At 33.6% G+C, this 21,360-nt stretch overlaps 2 protein-coding genes across 2 annotated transcripts; one reads left to right on the plus strand and one right to left on the minus strand.

The window, feature by feature from the left end:
- Positions 1-250: 250 nt before the first annotated feature.
- On the minus strand, positions 251-4,143 carry LOC121411717 (DPH3 homolog). The gene is made up of 3 exons (XM_041604553.1): positions 3,947-4,143; positions 2,588-2,662; positions 251-2,167 (listed from the first exon to the last, which is right to left on the minus strand). The coding sequence occupies exons 1-3, from the start codon at positions 4,052-4,054 to the stop codon at positions 2,105-2,107; spliced, it is 246 nt and encodes an 81-aa protein (XP_041460487.1). The 5' UTR covers positions 4,055-4,143; the 3' UTR covers positions 251-2,104.
- Positions 4,144-7,859: 3,716 nt separating this feature from the next.
- LOC121411726 (protein FRG1-like) lies at positions 7,860-19,436 on the plus strand. The gene is made up of 8 exons (XM_041604563.1): positions 7,860-7,980; positions 10,783-10,874; positions 11,498-11,623; positions 12,360-12,532; positions 13,598-13,702; positions 15,108-15,199; positions 16,056-16,166; positions 17,600-19,436. The coding sequence occupies exons 1-8, from the start codon at positions 7,916-7,918 to the stop codon at positions 17,634-17,636; spliced, it is 801 nt and encodes a 266-aa protein (XP_041460497.1). The 5' UTR covers positions 7,860-7,915; the 3' UTR covers positions 17,637-19,436.
- Positions 19,437-21,360: the final 1,924 nt, after the last annotated feature.

Raw genomic sequence — 21,360 nt, forward strand, 5'->3', positions numbered from 1 at the left:
TTGTGGCAGCTATAGCTGTGGTCAATCCATTCCAAGTCACAATTATTTTTGTGGGCAGCTGTAACTGCGGAACAGAGCTCACTAGAGCTTAGCAAATGGAAGTCAAGCAATTAGTCCAATGTTCTTGTTAATATGGGTCTTAAACTAAAGAAAATTATTTTAATGCTTTTAATGTACAACCCCTGTATGGTGCAAAGGTAAACAGCAAAACTCTTCTTCATGATTGAATGCATTTGCAATTTATCCTTTGTCCATACAATACATGTTCTACCGTAACTTTTCACATTCAGTTTGTTCAAACTAATTGACAATATTCAATTCAACGATGTACAATTTTCTGATACACACTGTACATGTCAAATCAATCTGCATTTACCACACACATACACATCTGGAAAAAAAATGTGAAATTTGAGCTGTTATACCATAAAAAAAACAGGCACTTGAGAAAATGTAGTAAAACAAAATTGAACCATGATAACACTAATTGAACAAATAAGTCACATTACAATACACATTCCCTCTTCAATCGTCTACTGCAAAGTACAAAGCAGTGTAAGTAGTCATCTTAAAGATGTACATTCATTGTGTTAAAGAAAATTTAAGATCTATTAATCAGTTATGAATCTTTTACTGGAATTTTGTGAAAATTGTAAAGTAGAAACTCACAATTCTCTGTAGTTAATAAAAATTAAAGACCCTTATTAAAGCCTTGATTACCGGTATACATTTTTAAGATTTGAAGTGAGAGTACATCAGAAAACAGTAAGTAAAAGATGTAGGGTCATTCTCTGACAAACATTACAATTCATCATCTTGACCATCAGTCATTCCGCAGGTCCTCAAAAAGTGGCTTCTTTTATCCAAGTGATATTCATAACACTGAAGATCTCTAAGCTTAAAAACATGAATACTGTGCTCTAATTGGTCATAGAGACCGCTCACACAAATTCTAGCAGTTTTGACACTGGGCCTCTCCAAGGTCATACTCACCTTGTGGTGATCCCTTCAAATTACCCGTGCCAGTTGTTCTGAAAACATTATTCAGCTAATCAAAACTCTGGATTTTATGCAACTCAGAAATTTCAAAAAACTTGTCTTGTATCTTTAAGGAAAAAGCTGACTTGACCATCAAAAAAGTCCCACATATCAAGAGTGGCATTGTAAGAAAGTACAGAGTTCGAGCTTTCTGATGATTTATATAGTATTTGGGCAAAAAAAAGGGTTTTGCACAATTTTCAAGAGAAAACAGAGGAAGAAAATTCTGTTTGAGGCATCTTTTCAGGCCTGAAATTTACTGTATTTATCAAAATATTTTATTTAAAAAAATGACTAACATAAAAGAGTAACATTTACTCTTTCCTGTGATACAAAAAATAATCAATTTTAATTGACGATCAAGTGGTTAAATTCTTTGGGAAAGAAAGTCTGACAATTCATGAGATTTCATGAAATTCATGAAAATTAGCACTCGAGACCGAGACAAGACACAAAAACACTGTCTCAAGACATGTCTTGAAATGAGAAACGTCTCAAGACTCCCAACACTGAAAAGAGAAACATTAAACTTTTTCTGAATGGGTATATGTATTTGGATATTTCTGTCAATAATATAAACCTTTCCTTCGAAAATCTTCAAGCTTATTTTTTTTATCAATGCATGGCCAGCATGACGTACATGTATACTCTGCTATTCAAACAACGAATATCCAATAAAAGGAAAGGTATAAAACTATAATGTGTATTTTTATAATGAAGCAGAATAAATCAATCACAATATGAATTTTCACAAAGAATCAATGGCGGAAATGGCTCCTGAACTTTTGTAAGATTGTACTCCCATAAAATTCATATTCTTGACCCTGTACTATTGCTTAGTTTAGGCAGGCTTTGATGGAAAATAGGGAATGAGCGAAAAGAATGGGCAATCAAATATACCATGAACAAAATGGTCTTTGTCTGATGTTATCCAATGTCCATTTATGTCTCATCTCAGACTGAGGAAAAACCAGTATCATCAGCCAAAGAAAGTCCTCAATGAACGATACCATCTAAGTGGTCCTGTGTCATCCAGACGGCAGATTCTAATTCAGAATAATTCCTGTCAAACCGTTTCAAGTCCTTTCTGCAAAGGTGGAGCTACTTCTTCTCCCTCCATGAAGTCCTCCTGCAATAAAAGAAAAAAATACATGCTTACCTATGTAAATTATACATCATGTAAAACTTGAAAAATAGAATGATGGAGGTGACTGCGGGTATTGCAGTTTAAAGCATTCCTCAAGCACTGGTGCTTTTGATCATGTCCTAAAATAGCTCATTGTCACAATTAAATTGAAGATATGATGTTTCAATTAAACTAGGAGTGCCTTCTCTTCACTTCTTTGGAATTCTATTTTTCCTTTCAAAGAATGATTAACATTTAATCATTTTAATGTATTTTTTTAATTCATTCATTTTGATTCTCTGCAATTATCAAAATTGTCAATTCCATTAGAAAAATGATATTTGATGTTGAATGGATTATTACCGATAGTCTCTTAAAAATGTGAACCAGTGACTGTTATGATCCTGTATTATATATACTTACCAAGTCATAAATAACCTTTAGAATCAATGAGCAGCTTGGGCATGTTGCAACTTCTTCTCCATTACATAGAGCCTCCTAATAACACAAATAAAAAAAATAAGAGTAGGAGTGACAAGACAACCTGATTAATGATGATAATGTCGATAATTGTAATGATTGATCAGTAGAGGCGCTGGTCAAAATATTGGGATTGTCCCAGAAAACAAGGATATCCTCATTAACCAAGAAAAAACATGTCTTGATAAATTGAGATTGCCCTAATGCGTATACAGGGATAAAAATTATTTCACTATAAATGGTAAAAATGTAACGTTTCTTAGGTCTTTAGTTTTCTACTAATTATTTATAATTGCGTATTAAATTTTAGTGTTTGTGAAATAATAATTTTTATTTATAAATTGTTCTTCAAAACGGCATTGCTAGTCAGATGTCAAGGGTCAGGTATATTGTCTTTGCTTTGTTGACAAACGGAGCGAGGGATCTATGGGAGATCGGGTCTCGTAAGAAACGTCTCATTTTTACCATTTATAGTGAAATAATTTTATCCCTTTATACGCATAAGGCGCCTGAAGGTTCATAGATAAAAAAATTGATTCTACAAACCGATTTCACCCTCTAACTATGCATTTCCTAGGGAAATCCATCTTTGTGTACATGTGTCTCTTATATGGGCGGGGGTTCAAGACTCCATGATGAAGAAATATATGTCAAAATATTTAAAAAAACATCCATCATGGAGTCCTCAAGACTAGGGCCAATTGCATGAAAGGGTTTTTCAAGGACCGTCTTTCGTGTCGCCCATCTTTCATGATGCGCTGTATGCGGGATATTTCTGAAATTATGATAAACCAATAAAATTTGTTGTTAGCTAGCATTTAAACATGTTAAATCAATTGGTAAAGATCTACAATTTCATCACATCAATCATTTTTTAAACAAAGATTTTGTTTGCTTTATAACGGATGAATAAAATACGTTTGCAGGTAATTTATTTAAAATGCGTTTCACATGGTCATGGCGCATTATAAATCATGGGCGACACAAAAGACAGTTCTTTATTTTTTGCAACCCTCGGGCTTTCGTGCAAATTGACCCCTGATGAATAAACTCACCCTTTAAAAAACAGTCCAATCTACTTTACTTATCTAGATGTTAGATGTATCAGCTCTACAAATTTTAATCAAATACAACACTAAAAGAAAAAGGGCAAGGGGAACCCTGGACTGGTTTGGTTGACGTTGATCGACCCGACTTTCATGACTTTCTTTACTTGAACTTATGCGTGGCCATGTAACACCAAATTAATCATATGGGACCGAACAATAATGAAGCCTGCACTAAAATGACTAATTGACTAACCTTTGTTATCTCAAATCTGTCACCACACGGACAAGGATAGTGATATATTTCCGTTTCTTCGTCATATTCAAAATCTTCGATTTCCACTTCGTCGTGAAATACCGTCATTTATTACTAAAATATGAAATGGAAAGTTTGAGAATCAACAGTAAGTGGTAACACGTTGACCTACCTAGCAGCCTACTTACGAATTAAGTTCACTATTGATATGGTATTCTTGCTTGAGCTTACGATCTTGAAAAAGAATTAAATCCCTTGGATTGGAATGGGAGAGAGAGAGCGCAGACAACATGCTTACAAAAGCTCGTATAGCGGCATGTGGTGTACAGATAGGGGGGGGGGGGCTTGGAGAATTGTGAAATATAATATTATTTTCTGTATAGAAAAATCTATCACAACATTTGATTTTTTGTAAGAAAATTGTTGCTATTTCGCATTTTTGGGGGATGAATTTTACGTGATACGCCATATATTTGCCACCTCCAAATTTTTGGCTCATTACTCAACTACTGTACTACCCGTAATTCCAAAATGATGGTTTGAAATCTATGTACAGTATTGACGTTTGATTACTAAAATGTTAATGCTATGCTTTATTCACAAGAAATTTAAATTGGGTGGCATTCACGGGGACTTATAAAGCCATCATATTGGAAACCAAATTTCTTTGCATGCGTCCATTGACCAATAAAAGAATCTTGAATCTTCACTTTATCATAAATCATTAGGCCTATAAAAAATAAAAACCTACAGCAATTTTGGAGCCAACTTGATTGGAAATATATTGTAAGTTTCTCGAAGAATATAAGGGCATCGGTAGTGGCGGATTTAGGGTGACGGGGGGTGGTTAGGGGGTTTACCCCCCCCCCCCCCTCTTTGGCTACCAAACAAAAGTTATCGACCTACATTTTGGAGTCGACCCCAAATTACGTTCATGTTATAGTGAACCTTTTTTTTTAAATTCATTATCGGTACCAAAATGCAGTGAAGGGCTTACTGAGATGAAACTTTCTAGTACGTGTATATTTTTCGTTATATCTCTATGGGTTCAACGTAGCAGGGCTGATTTTTCGTTTTATCTTGAATTATTTCAACAATTCCGAAGATGAAAGAGAATATGTTTTATTAGCATACTGAGAGGCCTAATTCAATTTGATAATATAGTTGTTTTTTTTTTTCAAACATATCGACAGAGTCAAATCGCCTGCTCGTAAAACCCACCGTTATAAACTATGGGGTCACTCAGCCGCAGAGGGGGACACGTATGACCGTTACCACAAATGCAAGTGTCCCCTATTGCAGTCAATTTCAAGGACATTTTGTGAAATTTACCCCCCTATTTTCACGTAAAACAAGGACAAAATTGCGGTAAAGTGGTACCTTGAAACACCCCTAATTATAAGATTGTAAGGACACTTTTGCCCATTTCGCAAATTTACCCCTATTTACCGTATTTCAAGGACTAGGGCATTTAACACCCTTTCCTCATTAGAGGAAATTGCAACACAGGCGTCAGAGTGCTCAGTCCTTAAAGATGACCAAGAGCCAAGTCATACTGATACAATAATCCAAAAGAACTTTATTTTTCTTGAAAATTAAATAAGAAAAGTAGAATTCTTAGTAAAAATAAATGTAGAGTTGTCCATATAAAGATACAGAGCATGATGAGCGCGCCTTCTGCGGCTGGTGACTCAGCTAGCTCGGCGACGGATTTTGCTTCCCGTAATCGTTCTCCCCTTTTTCCTGACCCCTATTTCCATCGGATCGAGGACGGTGAGCACCCCGTGAGCACCCCTATTTTCACTACTTCGAGGAGTGTTCTGTCCGCGGACGTTCAATGAAATTGAACCCTTTTCCCGCGATTTTGGTAACGGTCATGCGGTCCCCATGTCATATTGAGTGACCCCACCGGGGAACTATTACGAAACTGGAATAAAAAATAGCGCAGAATAATAGCTGAGCCTGATTTTAGCCATATACGGATTGTACTTATTCAATTGTTCACACCTGATCATGTAACTATTTTTAAGAATTATGATTCAAATCCGATAAAGCCTGAAAACTGCTGCGAATCTGGGGGATTTGACTGCTTGTGTGCGATACCAATGAATATATACATTTTTTTGCAAGACCCATCACCCTACACAGTAATAGGCGGCCATCCAGCGCGGGGGTCCAGCCTTAGTTTTTCTTTTCTGGGGATATCTCACTTAAATTAAAAGCTTAATTTATTCATTTTTTATTTTTTGAAATATTTTTGGTACATTTTTATATTGCGTCCTGTTCAAAAGACAAATGCTCTATGGAAATATAACTTAGTTCGACGAGCGGGTTATTTAAGAAATTATGGCCTCCATAATAATGCTATACTGCCATATCTGCTATACTGCCAATCAGGGGCGGCGGAGCGAAGTTGAAAGTGGGGGTCAGGGAAAAAGGGACATTTTTTCTTTCGAAAAGAGCACTATCTAAAAATAAAGAAGAAAAAAAGGAAGTTACATGACTCACATATATATGGCATATATCGTACAAGTTTTTTCCTTCATAAGTAGTAATATAATATGAAAATTATATTGTTTTCTTAATTATTGTTTCTGTATACCAATGATGCCAATTCTTAATGGAAATTTGCCAAAATATTGCAAACGCTAGCTGTTCCTGTTTCCAGTATCATATCATATATGAGCACTTGGAAAAAGCCGATCACGCCATCAGAACATTATAGGTTTTGAACAAACTAGAAAAGAAACATGAGAAAAGGTGATTTCATGAAAAGTAAATAATAATAAAATAGGGCATTTAATTAGAGGTTTAAAGGGTTGAATTTCATTATCAAAAGAAAAAGAAGTATAGCGAAAGGGGCAATATTTTTTAAAGGAATTATGTGAGAACACGTTCACGAGTGGCACTTTTATCTAAAAGGGGCATAAGAAGGCAATTGGGCACAATTATTGCTAGCGGCATAAAACGATTTCTCAGTCCTCAAGTGAAATGGGCATAAAACACGTCATGTGATCGAGGATATGCATTTTTTTAATACGAGAAATGGCAATTTTAAACACATAAAACGGGTATTTCTCGGGACTGGTGAAATTAAGGGACAGAACACGTTCGAGAGGGGGTATATGTTGGGGTAAAAATTTGAACTTGTCTTACGAGGAAAGGGCAGCGGTAACACCCGAAAACAGGCCCTCCTCATAATTATGCAGGTGAAATTAGACCTATACTGTGCTCCCTTCATTATGTTTTTGACACCTTTATTACGTACGTAACGTGCCCTATCTTGAAAAAAGAGAGACCTTTCATATTTTTGGCCACGCATGGTATCCATGCACTCGTCAATGGAAGTGCCTCCCCCCCGGGGGGGGGGGGCAAAATAAACTTCCAGCTAGTGATTCCACTTTGAAGAAAATTAATTTCCCGAATTCCGGGAAATCCGGATTAATTCTGTTTAATTTTGGGGAAATAAAAATATTCCGGGAAATCAGAAAATTACAATTAAACTAAAATTAAAAGCAGCAACTTTCAATATTCGTGTTATATTTTAAGAATTGTAGCTTCATACCTAGCTCATAATTTTCTGCAAATTTTGTTTGCTTTTTTTTTTTTAAGTGCATTCAACAAAAAAGGTATTTTTGGTCACTGTCGGAGCTTGGGATGATCGGAGCAAGTTAAGGCTAGCTCTGTTATTGTCCAATTTAAAACAAAGTGAGAATTCCAGGAATTTTCTATGGATTTAAGGAGAGTTTAGATTCAGTTTTGAGAAATTTGTTTTGGATCTGTGGGGACACAGCTGACTCGGAGCTGTGACTGCCCGGTGTGACTGCTTCAGCAAAGTTTATCAATTATTTCTTTCTTGTTTACCGTATCGGGTACACCATAATTTTTATCTTCTTCAGTAACTATATATGTTCACGCTATACAACCTTACCACACCGAAAATACGACGGGGCCTTGAATTAACATACAATGTCAGAATATAAGTCTGTGAAGGGTGGAAAACTGAAATTAAAGGGAGCATCAGATCATAAATCGTAAGTATATTTAGAGAGAAGCGTTTTTTTTTTAAACCTTTTTGTGTTCCTATACATTGACAAAGGCGCTAGTGCTCTACATTACCCGATAATAATGCTCAACGCAACGAGCGCACGCCTGACCGCCACCCCGCTCGGGAGCCGGTGCGGGTGCATTGGGGATCTCTATTTCTTCGCGTGATGCCATGGATGCGAAAGAGCATTAGCGCCCGAAGCTGCAACTGAAGTTGTGAATTGTGTTTATTCCGTTGGGCACGCCAAGAGCTTGAGGCTATTAAGTTGAGCAGTGTAAAGGGCATATTGCGAATAACGTTGAAGGTGTTTTACTTTTGCAAATTACTTTTCTTTCCTTATTTTTTTGCATGTCCTTTTCTGACACGTGACAGTCACTGCACTGGAGATCAAATGCCATGAATGCCCAGCTTATTGTCTAACTTTGTTAGACAGGAATAACCTTCATTTCTGGGGATTTCCTTAACAATTTCTGACATTTCACTAAAATCCCCATTCACCAACGGTAGTTCGTTAGTGTGACGTATCTGTTATCACTTCCACCAATTCGCCGACTCAGTAACACTGCACTGTAGCTGTCCAGACTTCAATATTTTTTTTAAATCAAATTTACAGTCTAAGAATTTAGAAACCACCTTAGTCCTGTCTTGAATATATAAAAATAATGAAATATGAAAAAAATAGATCAAAAGGTATGAAAATAGTTAATTAAAAATAGTACTTTACCGATATTTACTTGTCTTAGTCTCGAGAATCACCCCCAAAATGGCAGCCAAAATATGAGATATTTACCAACAAACGGAGAGGGCTCAACAATTTACAAATGTGATATCGATATTGCTTTCGATATGCGACCTGCTCCATATGCGAGCTAAACCGCTACAATCACAGGTAGCAGACGACATTCGATATATCGAGACATTAAAAAGTGAATAAGGATAATAACGTCATTCAAGATGGCGACTTGCAAGAAAAACCATCAGCTTAGGTGAAAATGTCTTAGATGAGAGATTTCTTAATCATCTAGAGGAATTGTTTTCAATAACTCCGGTCCAAGGTATGCAATTACTTAAGTTATATATATTTCCCTGATAATGGAAACCATGTAACTGTAAATTTCACTTAAGAACAGTTTTAAATCGCGACCTGTAAAACATTAGTTCACTTATACGTTGTCTGTAGCCACGGGCCACCAACTCTTCAGTCTATGTATTGGTGAGTGGAGCCAACGTAGTTCAGTGGAACAATTAAAATACAGAGACTGAAGCTTTTGGTCTAATTTCTGTCATGAACTGAAGTGTGAAAACTCGTTCTAAAACTAACATTACAGCAAGGCTCCACATTAATTTTTTTTTGGTGTTCGGGCCTTTAAAACCTTCAAATAATTTTTTTGTGGCCCGATGCGATATGTAAGTTTGGTGGCCCAAAAAATATGAAGAAAAACATTAAAAATGAATAAAACAAACTTCTGAAATATCAGTTCTGCAGCCACTACAAGTTACTTTCAATTTGTACATCTTTTATGTAAGCCTTTATTTTTCCTTTGCTAATTGATTTGTGGTAAAATATAAATTGTTCTATCATTGTTAATATTAAATGATTGAGAATAAATGAATTGTATTGTTCCCAGGTTGTCTGGACTCAAAATCTTTGTACATAGACACACACTCATAATGGTGAAGTAAATAAGTAGTGCATAGCAAACTCAGATAGATGTACAAAACAATGATTTTTCCTTTCTTCCTCTTTGAATCCTAATACCTAGATTATGCAGGCCCCAAATCCATTTTTTTCTCCTTTGCAGCATATTATAGCAGGAGAAAATCACAGAAAAATATGCTGCAAAATTAGAACAATGCATAAAAAGGGGAATTAAACAAAAATAATTTTCAAAAAATATGTTACAAAAAGAAAACAAAAACAATATAAAAGAAATACAAAGAAAAAAAATAGAGAAAAAAAAATCAAAAGAATATGAAAGAAAAATGAAAAAACAAAATTAATAAAGAAGTTGGGAAAAGGGGAAAAAATTAAGAAGCCATTACAAATGATTATTTTAAGTCTATTCTGACTGGAATGTGATTAAAAGCCAAGCAAATAATTTTCACTTATCTTTTGGAAATGGTGCATTTCTATTTTTATATCCTTTAGGTTGTATTATTTTTTTTTCAGTAGAAGCATATTCTTTAATCAGGCATATTCAATGGGAAGGGGTATAAATGGTTTAACCACTTTCAAAAAAAAATGAAAGAAAAATTAAATAACAGCAAAAATTATATCTGGAAAAAAAGTGTGAAAAAAGTCCTTCCATTTATTTGCCAAAATATTGCAAAAATTCACGTTTCATATCAATGAAATCCCTTCCCAAAGTATTTACTTTCTCAAGAGTGGTTTTAGTTTAAGAAGTCATTTATAAACAAGAAAGAAAGAAACTGTTTATGTTTTTCTAGAAAAGACACAGCTTCGAAAGTATCAACATACATATACAAATGCATACATGGGACTGTGATGTTATGTGTTTTTATGTGTATTAAATAGCTACTGCATGCTATAGCGGTAGCTATGCAAACTTTGTATGAAGATCAACAAAAAGGGTGCATGACGAACTGGCTATCAATTTGAACTGTAGAAGGTTTATAAATGCCTGCGAAATCGGGAGAAAAATTGCGCTACTTTGAAAATTATTGGTTGACCAATTTGGGCCACCAAAACTTTACATTTTTTCAATAATGGAGCTGCACCTATAAATGATAGTTTGTAATTTTCTCATATTTTTGTCAACTCCAATAGAAGTTCCAAAAAACACAAGAAAAAGAAGCGGAAGAGAGAGCATGAGGATGGGCAGGCAATGGATGAGAAAGGAAAAGATGCTGAGAAACATGGTAAGCAAAGTTTAATAAATTCTAAAAATCTCTGAAATGATAATAAGAGCTATGTGAGGAATATTTGGAACTCCTTTGTTTTACAATGCCCGCCAAGTAACACAAAACATGCTGTCCACATTAGGAAAGTAACCATACATGATACATGTATGATAGTAGATTCAAATAGCATTTTGGGTTCATTTACCATTTATTCTCATTAAATTGTTTAGGAGATAAATAAGTTGTGAGAGGATTTGATGTAGCTCATTTAAAGTAATTTTTAGTTGTTTGTAGCAGTTTTATATGGTATCAGAGAAATCTGTTCTCAGCATTTCACAATTGATATTTCAATGTTTATGTAAATAACTCATTTTCTTGTGTCTGCTTGGTTTGAAATTATCTCATCTATGATATTGATGTTCAATACCTATAGAGTTAGGGTTGCATACACAGTTAGGCAGAACTCAGCCACTCGTGGTCAGTGTTGATTACAATGAGAATTGGTATTTTAACAAAGAATTATGAGTGTTTAGATTTATCTTTGTTTGTGAATTGTTGGCTCACTTGGCTGCCCTATGAATATCAGGCTTCCTATTTTTTTTAATGTAAATTTTCTTGTTTCACCATATTTCATTTTGCAGGGGGCTGGTGGGCAGTTACTGAATTTAAAAACATCAAAGGAAATGTTGCAATAGAAATGGGTCCAAAGACATTTCTGTTTGCAATGGACAATGGTCTCTTTACATTAGGAGCCCCTCATAAAACCAGTAAGTATAAATTGTCATATTAATGAGCATGTTACTTCCCGCTTTTTAGAATGAAAAATGTAGATTATCAATTCAAAAAAATAATGATTAAAATAACCTTTGATAAGGAATCAATACAATCAAACCCTTAACCCTTGAAAGCACTGGCTTTCAATCTGAGGTGGAAATTAGGAAAGGTATCTCACTTGAATTGAATTTATGTTAAATTGAAAAGCATTGGTTTGAAACTGAACTGAATTGAATTTGAAAGCAAGTTTGTTTTAATTAAATAATTGAAATGATTTTATTGAAGTAATAATTGGTTGCATGTTCAGAACAGATACCTGTTGTCCAAGTCTGGGATGGTAAATTAGCCTTTGATAATGACTATTGATCTTAACTAAACTGAATTGACCTGAGCAGAACTGAATTGAACTATAACAAATTAAATGAAATTGAACTGCACTGCACTGAACTGACTAGACCAGACTGAAAAGGACCGAACTAAACTAGATTAAACTGAAATGAACTAAACTTGATTGATCTGAAGAAGACTGGGTTGAACTGAACTGAACTAAACTTGGTTGAACTGAACTGAACTGAATAAGACTGAATTGAACTAAACTAAACTTGTTTGGACTGAACTGAACAAGACTGAATTGAACTGAACTGAACTAAACGTGATTGGACTGAACTCAACTGAACTAGACTGATTCAAACCAAATTGTAACTTCCTTAATTGTTTTTATCCTGAAAGCTGTAGAGGGCCCAGCCCCACCAGAGCAGATTACAGCCATCCCAGTCTCCGATAGTAAGGTAGCCTTTAAGACGGGCTATGGAAAGTTCCTGGGTGTAGATGATAAGAAGAGAGTTGTTGGCAGGTCAGATGCTATGGGACCAAGAGAAATGTTTGAACCAATCTTTCAAGATGTAAGTCTTATTGCAGTATTTTCTTGATTAATAATAATTGTTGAGAAAGAATCAAATTAACTGGACAAACATCCACGATATAAGTTTCTGTCATTTTGTCTGTGGTGCAATCAGGAAATGCCAAAATAATTGCAGTATTTTTTTAGGATAATATAAAGGTTTTTGTTTCTCTTTTGTGTATAAAAAAGGTAAATTACTAATTTACTTTCAGCTTTCTTCAGTATAGAAGTTAAGAAAAAACAACACCATATGTTTCATAAACCTGCATTTTGTTTATGAATACAAAAATACAATACTGAAAAAAGGAAAGTTGACATCAACTCTGTGCAATACACATCTGCACACTCTCTGTATTATGTGACTTTATCTCTTTTATTTATTATTTGATATCTGTTTGATTTACTCGACCTTCATGAAAAAGAACGAAATCATTCTACATGTTTAAAAACCAATGCGAAGCTATACAAAACTCTTTAATGGTTGAAAAATGTTGAAACTCTGATATAACACTACAGCAGAGTATCCCTACACAAATAATGCATGATTATGTGTGTTGAATTATGTTCATACTAAACTTTGATGTTGTAAACAGTAAATTATTGAGGCAGGCATATTAGGAAATCATTTTAAATACTTGTAAATTTAAGCTCTATTTCTCTCATTGTTTCTTGGGCATTTAATTATTACATTCTTAATTATTAGGATTGTTTGAATTTACTCACATAATTATCGACCCATTGTATTTTTACCAATTATCTCTATATTTGTATTTATGTATATATTATTAATTTGCGTATGTTTTCACCTCCAGTTTCTTTGTTCCTTAACTGAGATATCTTGTTCATGTATATTCTTCTTTCTTTTTGTTTTCTTTCTTATAGCGCTTTGAAACGTCTGTATCAAGTGCTTTATAAATTTTGTGTATTATTTATTACCGGTATTATTATTTATCATGTAAAACTCAAGTTTCAATTCAGCTTTATAGAATCAAGCATTATAATTGATTTATGTCAATTACTTAATGTCAATTAATTTAATTTCTTTATTTCATGTTTTATTATGAAGGGTAATCTTGCTATGCTGGCTTACAATAACTGCTTTGTATCCTGTAATGATGAAGGTGAACTCATGGCAACCAGTAACAAGGCAGGACCTGATGAGATGATTGTAGTAAGTCGGCCTTCATTCATAACTCTTTGCTTACGAATATTGCATATTTTTACGCCCATACAGTTAAATTCAACAATTTTAATAATTTACATTCTCTGTCACATTTGTTCTAGAGAAACTAACAAATTTTCTTGTAACCTCTATTGGATAATTACAAGGATCAACAGTGCAATAAGAAGAGCAAGATTTGAAGGAAATATTGAAATAACAATCGTCATTATTACCCTATAGTGCCAGCATGAATTCAGTTCACTAAATGTGAAGGTATAAATTATATAAGTGGCAATTTTGAAAGTTCTTTAAGTATTTTGATTGGGAGCGGGGGGTTAACAACTTTAAGTGATTCATGGATATCCAGAATAAGATATCAATGAATTTAGGTTTGGATGTTAACTTCCTGTGCTGATGTTGCAATTTTGCACATTCGTACAATTGAATTTAACTATCGTAATAATTATATTTTTCTCCCTTACCGTACCTTAATACGTAATAAAATGTGATAGATAGCTATAGTTCTCGGGTAGCATCTATTCATTTCAATGATTATCAATATCGATGGTGAAATTTTGAACTCTATATTCAAAGAAAATATCATCGGTACAATTGTCATTATCATTCCCCAAAACTTAATTCAGCGTCCAATGAGTTAATCATGTTACCAGTTTTAATTTTTAATGGAAATTTGTTTTACAGATTCCACTAGATTTTGAATAAAATTGATATGAATTGTGTCGTATACTTGTTTCATTTGTCCCATCACTTTTAATAAATGATAAAAACAGTTTCATATGTGGTTTTGAAAGATATATTCATATCATATGGCATTTATAATAATTTGTACTATTATACTCCTGCCTTATTTTACGTAAATATTGTTTCATTGTCTGTACTATATAAGTTTTCATGCGAATTCATTGTTTATTATACAAGTAATGAATGTTTATGAGTGCAATGGACAGAATACTTCATGAGGAGAAAGATGAAAAGATCCATTCAACTCAGCTACGCCTCGTTTAATGGATCATCATTTCATCTTTAACCGAATTAAATATTCTGTCCATTGCACGAATGAAAAAACATTCATTATTTGGTTTAAATGACACCTAAAAATTGATTTTTTTTTCATTTGAAATTTATGAATTTCGATGCAAAACATGCTCATGCAGTGCGAGTTTGATCTGTTGATTGTTACGTCATTACAACATGCGCACTGCTTGTGCCTGCAGCTGCAGTCTCGGTGCGCGTGTGCAATGGACAAAATCGTATGGATCCAAAATTGCACGGTTGATGATGTCATTGCAAAATGGGCTGAATGAACGATATCAACGAACCAATCAAATCACAAGGATATATCTAGGTGTCATATAATGTTCATTATTTGTTATTTTTATTTTCTACTGTCTAGATAAGAAGTGATGCCCCTCTGATAAAGAAGAAAAAAGATGACTTGCCTGAGGAACAAAAAGGTGACCTCAGGGAATGTGAAGTCAGCTATGTGTAAGTTACTATCTAAAATCTAATTACAAATTATATTCTTCAATGAGAGAATTTGTAAGAAATACATGTAATAATAATAATAACAATATACAGTTCTTGTATAGGGCATATCACAATTATGAATAATATCTCTATGCACTTCCAAAGGATTTGGATATTATTACCCCAGCTGTAGATTGGGCAGCGGTAATTACTAAGATTACAGCGCACACGCATTTCAAGGAATAAATTCCTGCCAGGTACCCATTCACCTCACCTGGGTTGAGTGCAGCACAATGTGGATAAATTTCTTGCCGAAGGAAATTACGCCATGGCTGGGAATCAAACACACAACCCAGGTGAGGTGAATGGGTACCTGGCAGGAATTTATTCCTTGAAATGCCAAGCGCGTAAAAGCTGCTTGAGCTACAGCCAGGGTAATAATATCCAAGTCCTTTGGAAGCACATAGAGACGTTATTCATGATGTGTTATGCGCTATAGAATAACTGACTACAGTATTATTATTATTATTTTATTACCTTGTATAAGGCAAACAAATTGAAACTCTCTCTCTGTAATATGTTTTAGTTAAGCAAATTCCTCTTGCTACCAAAACTGGAGACAAGCTTTAAAGAAAACAAATAAAAAAAATCATTATGTGAAGCAAATGGATTTCAAATATGTTATTAATGTATTGAAAAAAAACCCACTCTGCTCAGTAAATAAATATGATTTAACTTGTCTATGAAGGTCACTTAAGGCAGACAACTGAAGAAAAGTTTTCTTTATGAGAGGCAGAAAATATCATGCTTTTTGCAAGGTGGTCTTTATAGTCGGGTGGCTGGTTATTAATGTGTGATTGTATTTTGATTGCAGGAAGAAGTTTCAGAGTTTTCAGGATCATAAACTAATCATCAATGAATCGGCAAGGACAGGTCTCTCATCAGCCAGGGAAAAGGGCAAGTTACACGAAGCACTTCTTGACAGGTAGGGTTACACAAAAGACTAAAATAAAAATAATTTATTCATTGTGTCAACAGTTTCATTTTTTATACAAATCTCGTCAGAACTGTAGTTTATCTATTTGAACCAGTGTCAGTTTCATAAAATATTTGTCTTAAGGAAAAAAAAAATAGAAACATACTCTCAAATCATCCCATGTTAGTAGTTTGTACCAGAAAAGGCATTTATTATAATGCTCTTGTACAAAGTTAAAACATTCTTCCTTTGAGAATTTGTCAGTTTTCTCATATTATCAACTATACAAATAGGAAGAAAATGTGTAGAATGGTCACTTAAAGATAAATGCCAGTTGTGGTAACGATCTCAAAATGACTTTTTACAGAATCCAATATAATGACCACCCAAGTGTCTGTTTATGTGAATAAAAAATATGTGCCGAAGGATTCTGGAAGAAATTGTGTAATTGCTGAGAAGTAAGCAAAATAAGCGCGGATTCGGGCACTTCCGTTGGGTCTTTATTCCAGCAATATAATATACACTGTGACTGTCCCACGTGTGCCTATCTGTGTTGGCGATCTTCAGTGTGATTGTTTTTCAGCTTAGATTTTATGATTTCACAAAGTTCAGTTTATGTAACTGTACCAGATCTAGATAGACGATGATATACATGTAGTAATTCTTAACCTTGGCTTTAGAGACTTTCTCACGAAATAAGTGTTTTACTGCAACTACTGTAATATAGCTTTAAACAGCAAACCCTTAACGAGCAAATAATATTCGTTTATGGATACATTTCTTGTGACTCCAAAGACCTCCCAATTGAATGGTCCTATTGAAAAAAAGAAATCCTAATCTTAAACAAATTACCATATTCCTTTTTTCTATGAATTTTTTTTAAAGGTATAAATCCATATATCTGAAATAAGATAGAGTTGTGTTGTTTCCCATTATACCCTGACAAACAAAGACCATGTTTGTAGGGGGTATATAGGAATCAGTGTACAGCTTAAAAGTCCATGGATCTGTTGCAAATCTTAGGGATCATACTACTTCTTCAGTTTCTGCTGCATGCTCATGAAATTTTGCACACAGATTGGTATTTGAGTGAAGACATGCAATACACATTTCTTTGTACTGTATTACCCATGGTAATGACTATAACACATTAAATCATTAAATCAGAAAGAAATCTCTTTCAATTTACATGATACTGACATAATGAAGTAGTTATGAGTGGAGATAATCATTTTCAGGATTACTTTTAGTTTCTTTTGGAAAATATAATTCCTAGAATAACCCTAAGAATTTATTCTCATAATTTGTTAAAAATGTTATAGAGAATCAGACAATACCCATTTGTCTTTGAAAAGATTCCCTGAAATTTATTATGATGATTTGTTGAATATATATTTGTAATTTGTGATCAGGAGATTTGTCTTAATATTTTCTTGATGTAGGAGAGAAAAGATGAAAGCAGACCGCTACTGCAAATGACCCATGCTTTGCGATGTTTGGCCACAGTGTTACAGTGCATCGAGCAGATGTAAAGCCTGTATACCTCGACGACAGTGCTGAATGTTACCCAGTGGTTTAGCTGAAGTTAATTTGGTTCAAGGAATCATCAGTGAAATTCATCCGTGCAAAAGTTTATTCTCTTGAGACTTCTGAAATACAACCAACTTTTCTTCAATGAACTTGGATGATTTAAGCAATTGCCCCAGTCAACAGTCACTGAAGTTGGGTGTTAATACCTGAGTAGTATTTCACAAAGATGGACTAGTTACTAATTGCATGTCGTTTAAAACTCTAAAATTCATCATTTTATTGGTCAGTGGATGCACACTGCCACATATCTGTGAACGAGACATGCATTTGATAACGTGCACGGTTGCACTAACATGACTTTATGTCACATTTAACACTTAGTGAAACACCCCTGGTATCTCAAACATGTGAGAAGAAAGCATCGCTTCATAGAATATCTAGTCATTTTTTTTTTTATTATGATTGCAAGATATATATTTTTTTGCTTTGCTTTAATGACTAGATAGTCTATCAAGTAATGCTCTGTCTCAATGTCAGCATTTGATTTGGAAGTATAAATGGAGCCTGCCTACCCTGTCAAAGAGATGGCAATCTAATTCATTAAAGTGTTATGAATATATGGCCATGTATATTCACTCTTCTGAATAGTTAATTTATTTATTTTGTATCCAAGGTTTACTGCTTTAATTTTGTCGGCTTTCTGCATGAAGGGACTTGGGGGTAATGTTTACAATTATTTCTTTATTATGCACTTTTTAATTTGCTAATATTTTTGGTTTTACTTGTAATATCAGAATAATTTGGATGTAGCCTATGATGAACTCTTTCAATATTTGAAATTGATGAATTATAATGAAAATTACCCCTAAATTTTTCTTGCTTGATGCCGTCGCTATATGTCTGTTGCTTTTTGCCACTTTTACTATTAGAAAGAAAATGTTGAAAGTATAAAAAATGGGGACTGTTAGTATCTTTGACTACTTATTTGTTTCTATTACTCATGCAAATTTGTCGTACTTGTAAGAATTAAAGTCTAATTAGCTAGATAAACTCTTGCAGAGAATACCTGTTAAAGCATACCAATTCTCAGGGGAGTAGTTTGTTAGGTTTTGAAAATAGATTATAATAATATGAATTATTTACTGGATTGGAAATCCTAACCTATGAATACTTTAAAACACTGAGTATTTTGTGAATGAAAGAATGATTGTTGTTAACTGATCCATATGAAGATTTTGATTTTTTTTTTATTGTAAAAGATAAATGAAAAATACACTTCAGCAGTTATTTCTGGAAAAAGAAATCACATTTGATAAGGAAACTTTAGAGAAAATTGATATTAATTATTAGATTTTTCCCAAAAATTTTTTATGTAGTCAATCCTTAAATGTAGAAAGAATGATATAGACTGTTCTCACTAATCATGAAAGTTGAGTTTTCTTTTTATTGATACACCCTGAAGTAGTTTGTCAACAGAGATCAGGAAAAAAATGTAAGCATTTTTATCTTTCAGTTTTTTAATTGTTAATGGATATAGTCATAAATCTGAACAAATGATTGATATAGTTATGAATTTGCTGAATTCATTTATTTATCTATATTTTTTTTTTTGGGGGGGTGGGATGGGATGGTTGAGAAATTTGAATTCATGTATGACGGTGATCCTTGCTTGTAAATATGTTAATGTATTTCTTTTTTAAAACAAAATATATGTATATGTAAAGAAAAAGAATAATCCATGTACGGACACAATTTGATTTCAATGTCTTTATTTTATTAGTATATATGGCCAAAAGCAGGATTAAATATTATTGTAGCTGTAGAGAAAGACACAAAACTGAAAGATATGGAATATTGAAAGTGAAGCAAAACAAAATTAAAAATATAATAGGGAAATGGAGTCGTATGGAAAGATTTTTTTTTTAAGGTGAGAAGGAAAAAAAAAGAATGAACGAGGACAGGGAGAGTGTGAGGTGGAGGGGATGGAGAGTTTGACAATACAAATTAGACTTTTATGGATGAATGCCTGTGTATGGGGGGGGGGGGGTAGCAACATGTCACAGATTGATGTGTGCCAATGGAAGCTGGTTGATTTAAAGGAAACAACATTGTTGAATGAGTTTCTTACTAAATGAAGAAAATGTGTCATTGTTTTTTTGTGAAAATACAATTTGCTTTTGAAACTTCCATATTTTTTTTTTATTGACTACTTTGAGTCCTCCACTACCTTGATCATCAGCAATACCGAAAGAATCCAAATTAAAATAAAGGTAATTTAGGGAAACGTATATATTCAATTTTTTTAAAAAATTCATATATATATATATATATATATATATATATATATTTATATATATTTATATATATATATATGTACGAGCCTCTTGCTTTTCCAAGTATTGGCAATAACAAGACATCAGAAATGCGAACAACTGTCATTTAAACTTGTCACAGTTCACGAATCTTTCCCGAAGAAGGTAGATGACTACTGAAAATTTGGAAAATGAATAAAAGAACTTGTTGGCCTTGCAAACTTGCATTACTCGTGAATATCATGTTTCGCATTTTTAAATATATATATATATATAACAAAAAAATGCTGAAGATAATGCTTTCATTGCCAATAAAGTTTTTATTGTTCACTTGAACTTTTGACGGTCCTCCGTCTTCTTCAGGAGTATATACAATGTGTGGTATCAGAGAGCGCATCCTCAGACAGATGTTGCTGTCATGACTGGCTGAGGAAATTGCAATGAAAGCATTATCTTCAGCATTATTCTGTTACCTTACAGAAGCCAATACGTGAAACTTTAAGATGTATATATATAATATATATCTATATATATGTTATATTTACATTAAAAATTTTAATTTTGCAATGTAAAAATGCCATTAAAACAGAGTGAAACAGAGGTGTGCCCACTCTTTTGAAAGTGAGGACTTGTTTTGTCAAATGTTTTTGGGTACGAAATATCCATAACTTTTGGTTAAAAACTTTTTTTTTTGCTTGTCAAAATTTCCCTCAGAAACATGTGCCCCCCTTTTGGAAAATCCTGGATATATATATATATGTATATATATATATATAAAATATGTGCATATAATCAACTGCGCTTTGATACTTGGTATCATATTATTACCCCGGCTGTAGCTAAGCCGCCATATTAATAGGCTCTAAAGCGTTCATATATACATATATCTATCAGATTTGCTTCCTTTTGTCATGGGATGGCATATATCAGACAATTAATTTTTTACCAATTATAAAGATGATCAAATAGGTCCTGGGGTTGACTGAAATAAATTTGTGAAAATTATTTATTATCACTTAGAATTAGTTTTATAGTTATTACTATAGTGGTATATTGCCCCTTGATTGATGCTGCTGATGAGAGGAATAGAAGGAATTGTAGGATATAGATGAGAAAAGGAGAGGGAGGAAATGTGAAGGAATATTATCATATAGACCTATTGTCCTTTTTTTGGTATTTCAATGAGGTGGGGGTGCATCAAGCCGAAAGATTAAGAAAGATGAGGACGGAGCTAGGTCTCTACGTTGTGCCTAACCATGTATGCCTACTGCATAGAGATGTTTTTAATTAGGCATATCTCAAATTAGCTACTACTATTCGAAATTCGGAAGGATTTTACATTTGATTTAATATGATTTATT

The sequence above is a fragment of the Lytechinus variegatus genome, chromosome 1, assembly GCF_018143015.1.
Source record: "Lytechinus variegatus isolate NC3 chromosome 1, Lvar_3.0, whole genome shotgun sequence".
Classification (NCBI taxonomy): Eukaryota; Metazoa; Echinodermata; class Echinoidea; order Temnopleuroida; family Toxopneustidae; genus Lytechinus; species Lytechinus variegatus.

What these genes read in the sequence shown, in the direction of transcription:
- LOC121411717 (XM_041604553.1), bottom strand. Translation starts at nt 4,054, where the DNA reads ATGACGGTATTTCACGACGAAGTGGAAATCGAAGATTTTGAATATGAC. An exon ending in ACAGATTTGAGATAACAAAG is followed by an intron (nt 2,663 to 3,946) that starts GTTAGTCAATTA and finishes TTGTGTTATTAG; the next exon opens with GAGGCTCTATGTAATGGAGA. An exon ending in TAAAGGTTATTTATGACTTG is followed by an intron (nt 2,168 to 2,587) that starts GTAAGTATATAT and finishes CTTTTATTGCAG; the next exon opens with GAGGACTTCATGGAGGGAGA.
- LOC121411726 (XM_041604563.1), top strand. Translation starts at nt 7,916, where the DNA reads ATGTCAGAATATAAGTCTGTGAAGGGTGGAAAACTGAAATTAAAGGGA. An exon ending in GGAGCATCAGATCATAAATC is followed by an intron (nt 7,981 to 10,782) that starts GTAAGTATATTT and finishes CAACTCCAATAG; the next exon opens with AAGTTCCAAAAAACACAAGA. An exon ending in AGGAGCCCCTCATAAAACCA is followed by an intron (nt 11,624 to 12,359) that starts GTAAGTATAAAT and finishes TTATCCTGAAAG; the next exon opens with CTGTAGAGGGCCCAGCCCCA.